General features: G+C 49.9%; 1 protein-coding gene across 1 annotated transcript in view; it reads left to right on the forward strand.

Moving 5' to 3' along the window:
• SNX29 (sorting nexin 29) overlaps positions 1-18589 on the forward strand; it is a 551607-nt gene that overhangs the window by 354289 nt on the left and 178729 nt on the right. Inside the window, exon 17 of the mRNA XM_079945062.1 lies at positions 16842-16897. Within this exon, the coding sequence (XP_079801188.1) occupies positions 16842-16897 (56 nt within the window). The remainder of the gene's footprint in view (positions 1-16841; positions 16898-18589) is intronic.

Raw genomic sequence — 18589 nt, forward strand, 5'->3', positions numbered from 1 at the left:
AATTTGTGTTGTCCTAACTGGGGAAACTGTTGATGGAAGAGCGAGGGCTGGCTGGAGGAGGCTTGCCCCCTCTGCTCCGGGCCCCCATCAGGCATATCACTTCTACCCCTGGACAGCGGTCCGATCTTGCCCATCCCCAGGATCCAGGATGATACCTCGTTTATTTATTCACTGCACACACAGTAGCATCCTCCATGTGTCGGGGGCTGACCTGGGCACCAGTGATGCAGAGAATGGACTGTTCCCTGAGCCCTCCTGGTCAGTAGTGTGGTGGAGGAGACACTCACGTGAGCTGAGCTGAGATGATGGCATCCAGGCCCTCGCCAGAGCCCATACGCTACGAGTATCTATTCTCGGGTATCTAGACCCCAGCTCAGCAGAAGGAGAATCTCTGCAGTGGGGTCGGCGCACCCCCCTCATTGCCTTGGGTGATTCTAACGCAGATGGTATTGAGAACCACTGGCACCTAGAATTTAATAGAGTTTTGGTTTCATTGGATTCAGTTTGCCTTCTCTATATAGCAAGTGTAGTTGGTTTTCTATTTGCTAGAGTGATTTCCTTTTGAGTAAATTTTATAACTAAAAAAGGTGAGTTGATTTAAAAAATAACATTAATAAACAGTAGTGCAGGTAGTACGCAAATGTGGCAAACGTCACGACGGTGCCTCGTGATGGGCTGATGTGTGGGAAGTACTTCTCTTTGTTTTATCACAGGATCAAAGTTTTAGGTCCCCTTATTTTGGTTCCCGTAGCATCACTGGGACGGATTGGGCAGTATGCCACCGATTCATGAAGGGGTAACCCAGAAACAGTGAACAAAACTCATCATTATACTTGTTTAGGGACTGTACTAGTTGTCTGTTTCTGCATAACAAATTGTCCCAAAACGTAGAGGCAGAAACAACATTTTGAAATAGCAACACTTACGATCTTATGGTTTCAGGAATCCACGTGGTTTAGTTGGTTCTTTCTCTGGGTCCAGGCCACAGACATCTCAGGCCTGATGGGGGAAGGGTCTGTTTCCATACTCACCCGTGTGCTTGTTGGCAGGACTCAGTTTCTCAGGGGCTCTTAGACTGAGGGCCTTAGTTCCTCCTGGGCTGTTGGCTGGAGGCCGTCTCTCACCACCCTGGTTCATCATAGCCACTTGCTTCACTGCAGTGAGCGAGCCAGGAAAACATGAGAGAGAACGGCAAGATGGAAGTCGCGGTCTTTTATAACCTCGGAACTGGTTTCCCATCGCTTCTGCCTTCATCTTTTGGTTAGAAGTGAGTCAGTAGGACCCACCCACCCTCAGGGAAAGGGATGACACAGGGCACGAATACCAGGACGGGGGCCACCGGCCCGTATGTTAGGAGGCTGCCTAGCATGGGACTACGCTGAAGACACCCACTAATTCACATCCCTGTCACCTTGAGGGGCACCCATGGGAGGGCGTTCTCGCAGGTCCTAAGGCCAGGAGAAGCTGTCTTCCTCTCAGCATTCAGTGTTTGTTGTTTGTTTGTTTGTTTCGTGGACACAGTGAATCTTGTAGCTAATTTTGTTTCACTCTTTGGTCAAGAGGTATTTGAGTCAAAATTAGTGCTGCTTTTTGATTATAGAGAAATGATTGTATAGAAATTTATGATCTGGAAATTCTATGGCAGGACTTTGTGCATACTGACGTTCTCTGGTCTGGTCTTCCATAGTGGTTCTATTTTATTTCTTTCATCGCTCTCCTCCATGCTTTTTGTATTATTATACTGAATTGTATATATTCTTACATGTCTCTACTTTCACATGTCTTGGGCTTTGGGGAACTTGGTATTTGTCAGTTTTGCTGTTTCAGGGTGGACTCTTGGTTTCTGAGGTACAGAGGGACCAACACCTCTGTTTTCCTAGTGCCCGGGGTTTCCTACCAAGAGTGTGTGGGCAAGGCTGGCAGTGAAAGCCCTAAGTCACCTGGTTGCGGAGTGGGGGTGGATCACAACTCCTCAGAACTTGACCAACAATGGCCAAGTCTGTGTTCTCCAGGCCTACACGTGCCTCTCTGCTTCAGTAACAGCATGGTTTGGCACAAGGCCCTTCACCTCTTTGAGCCTCTGTTTTCCCGTCTGTAAAATGGGGTGTGGTATATTAGGGTGGGCTGGGTTATGCTGCAGTAACAAAGAACTCCAAAATGCCATTATAGAAAACAATGGTTTCTGTCTCATTCATGCTGCATGTCCTTCACCGGTTTGCTGGCCCTCTGCTGCATCTTGTCATCATTCTCACACCCAGACCCAGGCTGTGGTAGGGGGACAAAACAGCCTGGCCGAGCACACACTCTATCTTCCACCTGGATATGAGACACATCACTTTTCTCTTATTTCATTGGCAAAGCAAGTCCCCTGGACACAGGTCACTGCAGGTAAGTGAGGACACACAGTCCTACCAGGCACCTAGAAGGAGCAGAGTTATTTGTGGCTGGCCCTGGTGACTTTCAGAGGCGGCAGCTTACTTGCCTCCTAGGGTGGTGATGGGACCTCAGTCAGATAATCTCTGCAGAGCTTTTGGTGCCTGGCACCTGGGTAGCACTCACTGAACCGTGATACTGGTGATAGTTATGGTGGCTCTGATGGCGATGCTCATTAGAGAAGTAAAGCTTATCTAGGGGCCCACAGTTTGCAGACCTCCGTCTGATTGATGTATCCATTCACTCCACGTGTGTTGAGTTTCTCAGTTTCCCGAGTTCCACGTACTATGCTTTGAACTGGAGATCAAAGACAAGATTGACATGGCCCGTGTCCTGAAGGAGCTCCAGTCTCTCCTCGGCAGCAGGGATTGAAGGCTTTCCTTTGGGTTTTTCTTTTGAGGGCTTGACCTTCCTAGGAAAACATGGAATAAAATAAAATAAATGCCAGACCTGGAAGGGATCATCGTTTCTGTATCAGTTAGGATGCTTTCAGTGGCAGAAACAGAGGACCCAAGCCAAAGTGGCATCAGCAGAACAAGGAATTTGTTACATTAGGCAACTGAAAAGTTCAGAGCCGGATGAGCCGTGGTCCCATCTTCTCAGTAATCATCAAGAGAAAGAACGAGACTGTCCACCGTAGCCAGCAAAATCCCCAGGCTTCGCTCTGATTGAGCCAGCTTGAACCAGTCACTGTGGCCACAAGGACGGGGTGTGCTGACTGATCTGTGTTGTTTGGTGCTCACCCTTGGATCAAGGCTGGGTAGGGTTTGTTCCGCACAAATCTCATGGTGGGGTGATTTCCCAGGAGGGGAGTGGATGCCGGGCAGCAAAGAGCCACAGTCCACCCCTTTATCCTGCCTTTTCCTTTCCTGGGGGAGGAAATGGAAGCTCAGAGCAGGGAAATGGCTTGCCTGCTGCCACTCAGCATGTTAGAAACAGAGCAGGGACCAGGCTGTGGGTCTAGGACTGTATTCTTGCTGCTTTGACTCGGTTCCAAAAACATCTTCTTGGGAAGTCATCAATTTCAAAGGGGATTGGGGACACGTCGCACTTTGGGAGATGTAATTATAAAACAGATGTTAAATTGCACCATCCCTGGCATCTTTGATGAGCAGAACTTCATTATTTATTGCTTGTTGATAAAAGACAGATCGAAAATTAGCCAGATTTCTCCGTGGCAGGACTGCTTGTCGTGTCTGATCTCTGCGGGGAGAGGTCTGGGGCTCTAACTGAGGGTGTTGGTGACCCGCTTCCTAAGTCAGCAGTGGCAGCAAGTGGCAGCCGCCCGGCCATGATGAGGCCGTTGTTTAGCTGGTTTGGGAGGCGCTGGTGTGTGTGTGTGGCAGGGCTGCTAACTTTGACATGTGAGTATTTCTGGAAGGTGCTGTTTTGGAGTTACTGCTGGTGTTCATCGCTGAACATCCCACAGCAACTCGTCTGGGTGCTGGTTCAGGAATGGGCCTTTTTAGCGTTTGAGGACAGGAGCTCAGCTTGAAGAATTCTTTCTCCCTCTCTGCCATCAGTGCCATCACCTTTTGCTCTTGCACAGCGGAACCCCTAAGGCTGACCAACTGCCCGAGCTGTTCTGTGGAATAGATGGACTCATCCATCCATCCTCCCACCCATCTGGTGTTTCCGAGAGCCGATAGCATAGTGGATTGGGTTGGGTGAGTGAATGTAGGAACTAGTTTGCACCTGTAGTCAGCACGTTCCTCATGGAAGATCATGTCTTCCAGCCGTTTCCTACCCCCGGCCTCTGACATGACCGTCCCTGCCTGTGAGTAGCACCCTGACCCGACCCTATTCATGCCTTCAGGAGATGCTAGCTGAGTGCCTTCTCCGTGCCCGGCCCTGGGATACAGTACAGCAGACTCTGTTGGCATTATTTCACTTAATGCATAATAAGCCTAGCAGGGAAGTATTACTTGCCTGCTCTATACCTTAGGAGAGTGAGGCTGGGAGAGGTCGGGGGCCTCGGTTGGGATGGCACAGTAAGCGTGCAAGCCTAGACCTGTCGAATCCCAAAGCCATGTTCTTCCACTGCGTGTTACAGCCCAGAGTGGACTCTCCACGCCACACCTGAGTCCACTCCTGGCTCTGGCACTTACAGCCCTGTGCCCTTGAGCAGGTTAAGTCAACTCTCTGAGTGTCTGTTTCCTCATCTAGAAAATGAGGATGATAGTAGTATCAACCCGTCAGGGTAATGACGCATTTAAAATGTATAACCCAGGGCCTGGCACCTGGCACAAGATCAATAAATGTAACAAGTCACCACCAGCTGGGGGCTTAAAACAACACACATTTATTCCCTCACGGTTGTGGAGGCCAGAAGTCTGAAATTAGAGTGTGAACACCGGCAGGGCCAGGTGTTACCTGGAGATTCCAGGGGAAGAGCCTCCCTGCCTCTTCTAGCTTCTCGCGGGCCTGAGCATTCCTTGGCTTGTGGCCACCTCATTCCAATCTCTGCCTCTGTCTTCACACGGCCTTCTCCTGCTTCTCTCTGTGTGTCTCTTCTAAGGACACTTGTCATTGGGTTTTATGGCCCACCCAGATAATCCAGGATGATCTCATCTCGAGATCTTTAACCTAGTTACATCTGCAAAATTGTTTTTCCAAATAAAGTCACATTTACCGGTCCTGGGCCTTAAGACATGGACATACCACTTGCGGGGGGCCACCATTCAAGTCATTACAGCTGCTATTATTTTTTATTTTTATTTTTTATTTATTTATTTTTTGCAGTACGCGGGCCTCTTACTGTTGCGGCCTCTCCCCTTGCGGAGCACAGGCTCCGGACACGCAGGCTCAGCGGCCATGGCTCACGGGCCCAGCCGCTCCGTGGCATGTGGGATCTTCCCGGACCGGGGCACGAACCCGTGTCCCCTGCATCAGCAGGTGGACTCTCAACCACTGCACCACCAGGGAAGCCCCTACAGCTGCTATTATTTTTAAAAAATGTTTTGGAAGGCACATGTATTACATGAATACATTCTGAATGTAAATATTCAGACATTATGTTAAAATCTCTTTGTCAGTCACCCTCAGTTCCATTCCTGTCCCCAGAGACCACCATCCTGATGAGTTTGGTGCTTATCCTTCCAGACCTTTCTGTTAGGGTAGAAAGATGGATGTCATCACGGATTATTACCCTGTTGCCAGGCCCCGTGGTAGGTCCCGGGTGTCTGAGGTGGGTGAAAGCACAGCCTGGTGCCCGGTCAGCTTGCAGGTGTCTAGGGAAGTAGGGAGTAAACCAGTGATCTCCATGCACGTGGGAGGGGCCGTAACAGCCACACGTACAAAGTGCCGTGGGGACGCCACGGGGCAGCCTTCAGCTCTCTTTGTGAAAGAGGAACGTCAGGTTCTGAAGGCTTTGCTGAGTGCAGCACCTCAGCCTTGTAGGGTTTGAAAGAGGCCAACCTTGAAAGGCACAAGTCTGGGGAATTGGGTGAGGAAGGAACCTGGAGTGGACATGGCCGGTGGCAGGAGTGAATCCAGAGCTCCTGGAGGTTGTGCTTGGGGATTGTCCTCCTCAGGGAACTGGAGGTTTTCTCCAGGGTGATGGGTTTCAAGCTGTGTCCCACGGGGCTCCAGGCCTCTGAGAAGAGGACACAGGGGCTGGGGTGGGTGGGAGGAGGGCAGAGCCCTGGGCTCTCACCCAGCTTGGCCCCAGAAGCCCCTCTCCCTGCTGAGTGACGTGCATGGGAGCTGTGCCCAGTGGCCTGTGGTCCCCTCCCAGCATGGTCTCCAGCTGCCCCAAACCTCAGGAGCAAACACGCAAACGAAGGAAAAGCCATGTGCTTTGGCTGACTGCCGTGTTGACAAATGGTGATAATAGGTCTAGATGGACAAAAAAGACAAGATGAGATGCCCCTGGGTGACTTTTCAAAGTCACCTTTCTGGGCTTCCTCATGTAGAGGACACAGATGGTATCCATCGTGCTGGGAAGTGAGGCAGCCAGATGGACCGTGTTCTCCAGGACTGACGGGAGACCCAGCAGCCCAGACCCAAGCCTCGCCAGCCCCTGAGCCGCTGTGGGTGTGCTGAGTGAGAGGCGCTCAGACCTTCTAGAAGCGTAAGATCCGCCTCCACGCCCAGCCCAGTGTAGTTGGCCTTGCGAGGACTCCCGCTGGGCCTTCGTGTGCTGGGCTGCGCTGGGTGATGCAGCCAGGGCTGCACTTGGACCCCGGCTCCCGGGCACTCTTGCCTGCACTTGACATCAACTGTCTCACTTCTTTGTCAGGACAACCCTGCGAGGGAGGTGGAATTGCTGTATTTATTCTACAGTGAAGGAAATAGAGGCAGAGAGGTCGAGCCACTTGCCAGGCTCACAGCACTGGAAAGAGGACCCCCAGGCGCTGGGCTCTGGCGTCCGTGCCCTGCACTCTCGCTGCTCTGCTCTCCACCGCGTCCCCCAACCCGCGGCCTCCAGGGTGATGCCCTGCAGAGCAGCCAGGGCACTGCCGCTAACGCTGGCCCTCTTGGCAAAACGTCAATCAAAAAAAGTGGTTTGCTTACCAAAAGAATCGAAATCTTGAAAGTACAGGGAAGGGAAAACTCACAGGTGTGGTTTCAGCCTGGGCCATATTCACAGACATGTGGAAATACAAGCTCAGTCTTAATAAGAGGGGAGTTGAAGGGTCAGAAATAAAACAGGAAGCTTTCTGTTCCAGCAGAGTGGACAGATCCAATAAAAGAGAGTAGCATCTAGGTTTCTGTTGCCGATGTGTGGAAACCAAGTTGGCCGTTCGGTTTTCAGTGCCTTAGCCCCGACTGGGAGGGACACTGGACTACATCAGTTCTCTTTGCTCCTTGTGGCACAGCTGGACGGGGCTAGAAATGCTGGGCTGAGGAGGACGCGGACAGCCTGCTCGAGTGCACGTTCTTGCTGCTGGGGCCGGTGCTGCTCTGCTCGGCGCAGGTGGTGGGAGGCCCTGTGCTGCCCCGGAGACAGATCAGGAGACATGGTGAATTCTCAGTAGTGGGAAATGGGCTCTGACTTTAAAAAAAACACCCGAGCTGAAGGCAAGATTGCTAAAGTCTGGAGCTGGCCCGAGTTCCCCTTCTTGTTTTGTCCTCTTCCCGCAGGGAGGTGACAGGGAAGGTAAGAAATGGCAGCTGAGGACAATGTACTGTAACCGCACAGGCAGCCTGCTGGGCAGCTTATAAACAGGACGCTGCAGAGGTTGGGGTGGGTGAGTGCTGGCCCCGCTTTACAGAAGAGGAAACTGGGGCATAGGTTTCACGGTTAGGAACTGGCAAAGCCCAGGTCTCCCTGACCTTTAGACACCAGACCCTCCCTGCGTGTTTCCCGAGGACCTGGGCAGCCAAAGGGATTCACTAAAGAACTTCCTGAGAAACTCACCCCTCCAACCCACCTCACGCACCTGAAGCAGCCTCTAGGGTGTGCCTCTCTTATTTGGAAGGGGTAGAAATTAAATCACCAGAAAGAACCCTAGGAGGAAACATTCCAGAGTCATTTTGCTTTTATCTGCAAGTCGGCAGCGCCTGCTCATCTGCTTATGTAATCATCACACTTGTAATGGCAGAAATACAGTCCAGACGTGTCAGTAGCCGCAGGGAGCCCAGGTGTATACATGCTCTGACTGCCCGAGTGTCTTCATTTCCCGTTACAAGGAACAGATTCCTTCCTTCAGGGATTAGCCTGGATTCTCGTTTTGCACCCTTGTTTCTTTGCGGGGAGGCGGCAGGTATAGTAAAAAGAGCACAGCTCCGATTTCAGTCACACTTGGGTTTGAATTCTTGCTGTGTGCATGGGCACATCGCAGAGCCTCTCTGAGCCTCTTGTAGAACATGGGACACGAAATCCTCATGTTAAAAGGTTGCTGTGAGGATGATGTAAATGAATGTAAATAAGGGCCTGGATCCTTAAACGTCATTTCTTATCCCTCTCCCTCCATCCAGATCTGGGGCCTCTCTTTACTCTCAAGTACTGAAAGTCGTTTCACGCAGCTGTGGAGCTCAAACATTTGTTCCTCCCCGCCGAGAAGAAGGAAGTGTTTCCTTGAAATTACTGCTGATTTTTCTACATCTGTTCAGCCATCAATGACAGCAGAAATTGGCCAACTTTTTCCGTAAATGCCCAGAGAGTAAATATTTTAGGTGCTGTGGGTTGTACTATCTCTGTCACACGGACTGAACTTTGGGGATAGAGTGTGACAGCAGCCATAGGTGATACGCACATGTCATACCAGCGTCACTGTGTTCCAATGAAAATGTATTTACAAACGCAGGCTGGATTTGGCCTGTGGGCTACAGTTTGCCAACTGTTGATTTTGGTTCTGGGGAGGTACTGGGTTTGGGGACCAGGAATGTAAAAATGAACAAGCCCCCCCTGTGCCCTGGAGGCTTTCCCCCAGCAGCACAACTGCCTGTGCGAGCTCATGAGGGCTGTTCTGTTTGCAGGAAGACAGCATTTGGGTAACAGGCCTGGAGAGGGCCTTCTGTTGTCCTTCCAGCCTAGTGTCTCCAGCGCATCACCAGATCGACTCAGATCCGCTCCTGTCTGCAGTAATGAACTCCGCAGACCTGCCGCTTAAACCTCCTTGATACATCTTAATGCTGTTAAGTGCTGCTTGGTGGTCCCTGGCTAATTTCTAAGTGACAGTTTCAGTTGTGTTTGCTGTGTATTTAAGGAAATCCTACATTCACTCTCCACTTACACTGCAATCCTGGTGAGAGCGGTTTTGGATTCTAGAGTTTGCACAGTTCTGCTTCTCCTCGGCATCTTCTGGTTGCTCTGTGCCTCCATTTCTCTGGCTGTTGAATGGGAGTTAAAGGTGAAATGATGCAGTTTGTTGAGTGTTTTCTAAACTTCTTTCTTCTTAAGTAAATCATGCTTGTGTACCCTTTTCTTTAAAAGGAGCTCTGCCTTGGAAACTCGATGTGGGAAATGGGTCAAAGTATAACAGAAGCTGCTCTTTTTTTTTTGGCTGCGTGGCGTGCAGGATCTTAGTTCCCCAGCCAGGGATCGAACCTGCGCCCCCAGCAGTGGAAGTGCAGAGTCTTAACCACTGGGCAGCCCGGGAAGTCCCTAGAAGCTGCTCTTGCTGAAGAAGGGCATTGGGGGAGGGGAGGCTCTGGCCACTAAGCCCTTGCAGCACCTACTAGAAACTTTGGAGATCTGTCAGGAGCAGGCATGCCCCCCGCTGTGGTGCGGGGCCAGAAAAACCTGCAGGGGGGGGGCACCCAGCCACTCCTCAGCCCTGGGTGTCCTCATGTGTAGCAGGAGAGGGTTTAGATGAGTCGAATGCTCTCAGCTCCTTCTTAAGAGGCCGAAGTCTTTCGCTAGAGATTGGCTGAGAATTCATAACTGACGAATAGTTTTCTATTAGTAATTAAGCCTAGAGAAACTGGAGACATTTGTGGATTTGTACTTTCTTTACAGGTGAGGCTTAAAAAAAATGTGATGCTGAAAAGGCAATGGGCAGATGCTGGCAAATGATCTGGTGTGCCAAGTTGAGATGGCATCTGCGTGTGTGTGTGTGTGTATGTGTGTGTGTATGGGTGTGTGTGTGCGTATGGATGTGTGTGTATGGGTGTGTGTGTGCATGTGGGTGTGTGTGTGCGTATGGGGGTGTGTGTGTGCATATGGGTTTGTGTGCATGTGCATGTGGATGTGTGCTTGTGCGTATGAGTGTGTGTGTGTGTGTATGGGTATGCACGTTCGCTCAGCAGCCTCCTGGCTGTTCCCTCTTGCCTGCTGCCCAGAGTGACTTTTCAAACGGGGACTTGCCCAGTCTCTCCCTTGCTTAAATCCTTTTGGAGGCTTCCCTCTACCTGAGCAAAGACCAGAGCCACGCCGTCCTCCCTCAGGCCTCCAGCGCCGGTCCCTCCAAACCTCTTTCCCGAATTGCCTTCCCAGACACTTAGTTATCTTGATTCTTCTCCATGGACTTTTCACACTGTCATTGTGCTATCAGTTATTTCTAGACTGTCTCCCTGGATGGATTGGGTGCTCCATGGGCCCCCAGCCTTCATCTCCCCTGCTCCCTGCTGCCTCTCTGGTACCCAGAGTGTCTGGCCCATAAGAGGAACCTAGTACGGATTTGCAGACTAAGTGTCTGAGTAACGGTGTGTGCATCTGTGGTGGAGCAGCTGGCCCTTCACTCGTGCGTGGGGACTGCTGGGCCCCAAACGCCTGTTCTGTTCTGTCCAACATCCTTGAACTCTTTCCCTGAAAAATGAGAGTAACTGCCAGTTAGCCCTTTGTACGTATGTTGTCCATGCATCTTAATTGCTTGGAAGGAAACTAGATGTCCATTCTTAGTAAATTAGATAATTTTCTCACGCCCCCTCCCTTCTCATCCCTGCCCTCCTCCAACCATCCCGTCCCCCATCTGTCTGTTTGTTCATCTGTACATCTATCCATCCATGGGGAACATGCTCTGAGCAATCAGTATGTGCCTGATACCATCTGGGGCTCTGAGAATATTGTTCCCGAGACCCTCAGAGTCTTTTTGGGAAAAACAGACGCATCAAAAACTAATTCACAGAAGTGTGGTAGCCTGCCTTCATGCAAGCTTCCAGGGCTACTCAGAGGATTGAATTAAAGACTCTTTAAAGCTCTTATTTGCCAGTTCTTTACTCCCAGTAGAGAGTCTCGGGCCTCAGCTGATGCCTCTAATTGTATATTTGTAAAACAAAGAACAAATTAACAGATAACACACAGCCCTGAAAGTGGTGCAGACCTGGCAGCAGCCTCCCTGAGGGGAGGAAAGCCCAGGCCTGCTTTGTGTTCACAGCAGCAGCCCTGAGCCTGTTTGTCCTCTGGCCCGGCGACCAAGCTGGAGACAGAGCCGTGCATTTCACATGTTGTTCCTTCTTAAAAAGTGAGAAGAGAAAGCAAGGTGTTGGTCGGATGGGAAATAGCTGTCGTTTCTGGCAGTGCAAAGTGAGAGCTAATTGCTGAAGGGAAGGCTATGTGAAAAGAGGGATGTGCGAGAAAGTGACTGGAAAACATAAATTACGGGTGTTTTTTCATGATCGGGGCAAAGATTTGTTGTCCTGTATTGTCTGCCTTTTTGCCTTGTCTTTTGAGCAGTGAATCCGAGAGCCCTGTAATTAGAAGACAAGGAATATGGTTCTCTTCCTTTGGTTCCTCTTATCTCCAAACTAACTCATCCTTCTCATGCATGATAATTTCGAATTTGCTCCAGAGCAGTTTAAAACTTGATTGACACTTGCGTGGAAATGGAGCTTCCCTCATCATTCGCTTGTCTGCTCAGTCACAAGTGCTCAGTCAGTGCCCACAACATGCCAGGGCCTGTGTGAATGACCTTTCGTGCAAGCTGCTGTCCCCAGGCTCGCAGGGAGGGACCAGTACAGGGTGTGGAGTAATTGCAGCCTGAGCACCGGGAATGGTAGAGGGTGGCAGTGTGGAATCTGCGTATTTCTGGTGATCAGGGAAGGTATCTCATAGGACGTCATCTTTTAGCTGAATCTGAAAAGATGTGAAAAGAGCCAGCCATGCAAAGAGGCTGGGGGAAGAAAGGAGGGAAGCATGACTTGCGATAATACATCCTTCACTGTATTTATTTGAGGATTAATAATGTGCAAATACATTGGTGCGCATAGTAGATGTTCAATGCACGTTGGACCCCTCTGCCCTCCATCTTTGTTGCTTTCTAGCAGGACCTTCAGAGAGCCATGTGACTCCTTTCATGATCAGTGGAGGCTGACTTGTGTACCCAGAGATGGAAAAGGATTCTGATTGTGGGTCTCGCCTGTCCCTCCACATCCTTGTGTATGCAGCGCCTGGGGTGTTTGCTACAGAAAGACCCAGAAATCCTGGCTGCTCTGTTTCTCCAGCCATGGGCTCTGCCTTCCTCTGCACTCACATACTGACCCCCGAACCCCCAGACCACAGGCCAGATGATGAGCCGCCTTCTCTGCAGGGACAGGGAGAAGCAAATGAGGACAACCACACTTACTTGTGCTCCATGTTGGAGGGAATCAAAAAGAAGCCTCCATGGCAGAGATGTGTCTTCCAGGACTTCCCAGGGCTTCAGGAAGGCACGAGGGATGTTTGTGGCCAGCATCAATAGAAAGTTGATTTTTCTTACAAAATCTCTACCCCGCAAGCCTTTCACTGCCAGGATATGAAGTCAAATCAGCTTTCTGGATGCTTACTGTAAACCCCAGATGCTATCTAGCTCCAATCTGGGTAGACAGAATGAAAAGAGAGCATGTTAAGATGTTTAATAAGCTTGGCCATCAATTATCATACTGCAGTTGCTGTAGAGCCTGGCCTGATTTTTAAGATCTATTCCACCAAGGTCAGAAGGTTCATGGACTCTTTTTCCAGCCAGCCTCCCTGAACTCAGGCAGACACATAAATGTCTCCTGGCTTGCTGATGCCAATAATGCCAATAATCAGAAGAAAAACTCCTGGGGGCTCCCCGGGTGGCACAGCGGTTAAGAATCTGCCTACCAGTGCAAGGGAAACGGGTTTGAGCCCTTGTCCAGAAAGATGCCACGTGCCGCGGAGCAGTTAAGCCCGTGAGCCACAACTACTGAGCCTGCGCTCTAGAGCCTGCAAGCCACAACTACTGAGCCCGCGTGCCACAACTACTGAAGCCCGTGTGCCTAGAGCCCGTGCTCTGCAACAAGAGAAGCCACCGCAATGAGAAGCCTGCACACCACAACGAAGAGTAGCCCCTGCTTGCTGCAGCTAGAGAAAAGCCCGCACACAGCGCCAAAGACCCAATGCAGCCAAAAATAAAAATAAATAAATAAAATTTTAAAAAGAATTTTTTTAAAAAGGAAAAATTTTTTTAAAAAAGAAGAAAAACTCCTGAGTTGGGAGGATTTAACAACTCCCAGATACTTAACATCCATTGTCCAAGAGGGTCCCCCTACAAATAAACATCCCTGAAGGGAAATTTATCTGTCAGGAAGAAACTTTCTTTTAAAAATTGATTATTTTCAGAAGCTCTTTGTTAATATCATTGTAGAGTGACATCTGTCCTTAAAAACCTCACCTTATCTTTTGCTTCTGGTCACCCTTCCCCTCAGCCTGGTGGGGCAGACAGTCAGAACCTTGCTTCTTGTGAATGAGGTTCCCCGGGTCCAAGCTCTGTTCACATGCTGTCTGAGAAGAGCCTGCACTTAAAGGCAGTGTAATGATGCCGCTCGTGCCTTCACAGTCTGTGGGTCCTTCCTCCGATCTGCTTACCTGATCCTATGTTGTGCCGAAGAACCCTCCCCAGGCTCAGGTGCTGAGGGAAAGCTCAGAGAAAAGAGGTGGAGAGCCACCCTGCAGCCCCGCCAGAGAAGGCGCTGGGTTCCACGTGGAAGCGCTGAGGGGAGGCTGGTGTCTGGAAGGGGCCGCTTCAGAGCGAGCCTTAGCCCTCGTTCATCCCCCATGAATAGAGGACCTGAGGGCACAGCCTCTCCCATCCTGCGGGGGAGGACTGGAAAGGCTATCTTATTCACCTTCCGCAGTAATGCGATACACACTTAATATATTATGTATATAATTAATGTAGGTATATATTATGTATGTGTATGTATACAGTATAATATGTATCTGTTAGTATTCACACGATTAATGCATCTTCATTGTAGAAAGTACAGGGAAGTTCAGATCCGTGCTACAAATCCATCTGGCTCCCCTCTCTCTGATACCCCGCTGTCTTTCGGATCTCTTTCATGCTAATATTGATCCACAGTCATTATGAGTTATATTCAAGACTCGCACTAGGTATTTGCAGTCCGTAGCAGCTTTTTTTTTTCTTTAAAAATTTTTTTTTGGTCGTGCCCTGTGGCTTGCAGGATCCTAGTTTCCCAACCAGGGATTGAACCCAGGCCCTCAGCAGTGAAAGCGCCGAGCCCTAACCACTGGACCACCGGGGAATTCCCCATAGCGGCTTTTTACTAAACAGAGACCAGGAGCTTTTTTTTCTATGCCATTAGAAATTTATCAAAAGCACTCTTTTGGTGGGATAATGCATTCTAATTTACATTTTTAATTGTTAACATTAGATTATTTCGAAACTCGAACTATACAAAAGAGTGTTGACTAAATAGCCTCCCCCCCCCCCCCCCCCCCCCCCGCTGCCTGGGCCCCACCCCCGCCCCTGGCGCCCTGGCGCCCACAGGCTGGTGCCCCTTTGATTGGTGCCTTGAACTTCACTTCTCTACCTTCTTGATGCAAAAACAAACAAATACAACCTGATATTCTTCATTCTCTGTTTTCTCACCCAAGGTGGTGTATGAGACCCACCGTCTCTACCCTACTTTGCTTTCACGTGATGATCCATCTTGGAGGTGTTTTCATAACTGCACGTGGAATGCTATCTCATTCTTCAAAAGCACATTTAAATTCTTTTAAAGCAATTCACTCAAAAGATAAATTTTTTTAATCTTCCAGAAAGATAGCAAATGAAAAATAAGTATCATTTCTCTCCCCAGTCCCACTCATAATCTATTATCAACGATAGCCACTGTTATTTTCTTAGATCCTTTTCCAGAATTATTTTTGTGCTCGTACCTTCATGAGTGTGTGTGTGTGTGTAACTCGTTTCTTTTTAAACCAGGCATCTCAAACGGACATGTCATAATTTCTTGAATCATTCCTCTCTAGTTGGACCTTTAGATCCTTTAGATCCTTTTGGTTGGCGTCTTTGTTTCCTCTGGATAACAGAGGACTGTGATTTCTGGGTCAAAGGATGTAGGTGTCTTTAGGGATCTCAGTACACACAGCCTCGTGGCTTCCCCTGATAGGTTGTACCAGCTCTCACCACAGCCGCCCAGAGGAAAATAACAGTCCCTCTAACAGCAGGGCCACCCCGACCCCCAGCCCAGGGAGTTCCTGATCTTTTGAAACTGATGTTCTCTCAAGCGGTTAGGCGGGTTTCTCCTTGTTGGGCTTGAAAGAGTCTCTCAACAGCAGCTCCTTAACAAAGGCTGCAGCCTGGAGCCCAATTGAATTGCTTAGTTCCAGGGACCTGGAAAGGGCTCAGCTTAGGCCATTCTCCCTCAGGGCTGCCATGTATGGGGTGAGACACCCCCAGGTGGTGGGCAGATTCGTGTATGGTGTCAAGGATAACAGACAGCTTCTCAATAGTTGTCATATTATTATAGCACACAGGTCAGTCAAGGAGACCCTTCTACCTGCCTGGCACTGTTCCACATGCTCTACACGTATCAACTCCTCTTGTTCTAAGAACAACCCTGTGCGTATTAGTATTATACGTACCCATCTTACAGACAAGGACAGTGTGCTGCAGAGAAGTCAAGTGACGCTCGCGGCCACACAGGAGCTCAGGATTGGATCCTGAGCCATGTGGTCCCAGAGCCCAGGCTGCATAACCACTGCGTCCTCCTGCCTCCAAAAGGAGCCTGCTCTTTCTCTACGGACTACCTTCTAGTGTCTTCTTATCCTCTGTACCGGCAAGACTTTGCCAAGTCTCACCTTCTCCTATCACCCTTGAGCTGGCTTTTCCTCTGTTTGCTAAGGGTTTGTTGCAGAAAAGCCTGGACAGACCTGGATTCGTATCCCTTTCCTACATGTGTGGCCTTGGACGAATTCAGCCCCTGTGATCCTCAGTTCCCTCATCTGGGGGGCAGGGAGCATTGCCCACCCCCCAGATCCTTATCACGATTGATGAAGGTTGAGGATAAGGAGAATGCCCTGACAGGTGCACAGTGTGAAACTTTCCCTCGTCACCCCGCACCCTTCTCTATCCCTCTTGGTTCTTCTTAGTTTTGATCCACAGTCTTAAGTTCTCTCCAGTTCAAATTCGATCCTATTACAAAAGGAAGCTCATTCCCAGGGTCCGATAACATCACAATTTATTGAGCATCTACAAGTGCTGGCCATTCGCTGTCTGCTCTGGATGAGAATTGCCATCCCACCGGCGTTATAGTTTCCTGCACCCAATCCTGTTCTCATGGGTCCCTTCTGAGTCAGAAGAGAAAGTCATGTTCGGCTGCCTTAAATTTCTCACACATGTGAGGGGAAAGGATAGAGCCATTTGGGGGACAGACATTTCCCTTTGTGTTTACACACCACGTGTGTCTGTGCGTGATGATGCGTATTTTTGCCTTTGCACATTTGATACCTTGCCTCTCAGCTCCTAATTAGGCCTCTGTAGCTCCAAAATTACATGCTTTTACACACCCATGATGATCTCGGTAGGATTAACAGTCCTTTTTTTCTGTGAAGGTAATTGAGGTCTTTCATGGTGGCATATTTTTATTACTGTAACTCCGTCTTTAACCATCCTTCCATAAAATCTCTTATTGTTTTCCAGTAACTGCTTCTTCACCTCATTCTGAACAGGAAATGCTCAGGGGTCATTGAGAAGCAGAATTTCCTGTGATTATGCAAACCATGGTAACCATGCTGCATTTTCTCTCTCCCCTTCCCCCTCTCCCTATGGCAGGTGCCTGGAGATTTGAGTCAAACGTCCGAAGACCAGAGTTTGTCGGATTTTGAAACGTAAGTCCACAGCATGTGCTCATGAGGGGCCCTTTAGAAGCGAGACTCTGTTACTTGGCTTGCGTCCCAGGAGACCATAGAGGAACCCAGCAAGCGCTGCTGAAATCTGCGTGACGGATTTGGTTATTGTAGAGGTGGGGAGTTGTTTGCCCGCAGCCTGAGTCTGGCCTTCAGATGTGTTTTTAGCTCCCTCTTTGGGTATTGAAAAACAATTTTTTTTTTTTGGTTGACATTTAAGAGTTGGAAGGTATCTCATGAAAATTTAAATTTCTCCATTTTCTTTAAAAGAAGAAATCCCAGCAAGGCCACCATCCGCTAGAGCTGAGCAGCAGCTGCTTCTTCCATCCAGGGCGCGTGCTTGCCAGCTTGCCGCAGTCCCCACTTCTCCCTTTTGTCTGACTGTGGCCCACTCCACTCATTCCACTGTCTGGGTGTCTCCCGTTCAAATTTTGAGTTTGCAACTCCTGGGCTATTGGAAATGACAGTGGTTCAGTACCTTGGTCTGATTTTTGATTGGATTGAATTCTGTCTGGCGCCTCTGCTGTTAACCCCTAAGGAATTTAGTTGGTCTTCAGACGGACTCTTTCTGATCAAGTTGCCTCACCTTTTGGACCTGTAATCCCCTGGGGCTGGGGAAGAGAGGAGTGAGTCCTGAGTTAAGGACAAGCAGAACCTCCCTAGTTGTGCTGAGTAGAGGAAGGTTCAGCTTCCCCAGGAGAGAGGGCGGGGCATCGGAAGAGCATTTTGTTAGAGCCAGGCTGAGCCAAGTTGAAATCTTAACTGCAGGACTCATGCTGGTGTGACCTTGGGCGAGCCACTTAACCTCTCTGAGCCTGAGTTTCCTCATTCATAAGGCGCAGATCACAAGAGTGGGGTTTTGAAAAGCACGGAGGGGATCAAGAGGCCCCGCAGTGCTTGGTAGCGGCGGTAGAGGTGGAGGTGCCTGTTAGATTGGTGAGGGGGGTCGTGGAAGTTAAGAGGTGAAGGATGAAAATCAAAGACGAGTTTGCTTCGCATGGGCCTTTGGGGGGCGGGGTGGAGGGGAGTACATAGTGAAGAGGATCATGGGATGGTGGCCTGGCAGAGGGAAAGGGGGGACCAGCTGGGGAGAAAGGTGAAAGCGCAGAGGGGACCCCAGAGATGAGCCACTCGTGAGGCGCAAGGAACTCATTCATAAAGCAAGAATTTATCACGTGCCTGCTGCGGGGAGGGGTCGTGCCAGGTCATCGGTGGAGGGGATGAATCAGCCACGGTCCCTGCTCTCAGGCAACCTCTGCCGGGTCCAGCCACCTCATCTCTTCTCCTCCCCCGCAGGTTGATCATCTCCACTAGAGCCAGAGGGAAGCACCATTTCCCTCTCCCTCTTCTCTTGCAGAGAAGGCCCTGGCTGACCTCAGCTCCATCCCCAGCCTCCCCCGGCCCTCCCTTCATACCAACTGCCCTGGTAGATTTGACTCCTCCAGCTTATTTGGTCTTCCATACTCGGGATCATTATTTTATTCCCTTAACTCACACTTCTGCGTCTAGGAGAGAGAGGACAATCAATTCTAATACAGCGAGCTATGTGCTCTGAAAGGGAGAGCATGTTTGGGGGGACCTGGGGGACCTCCTGGAGCCCTGGGAGGTGGTCCAGCCCTCACCAATCCTGGGAGTTTAATGAAAACCAGAGTGTCAGTTACACTTCTACACCCC

The sequence above is a fragment of the Stenella coeruleoalba genome, assembly GCF_951394435.1.
Source record: "Stenella coeruleoalba genome assembly, chromosome: 15".
In the NCBI taxonomy this organism is placed as follows: domain Eukaryota; kingdom Metazoa; phylum Chordata; class Mammalia; order Artiodactyla; family Delphinidae; genus Stenella; species Stenella coeruleoalba.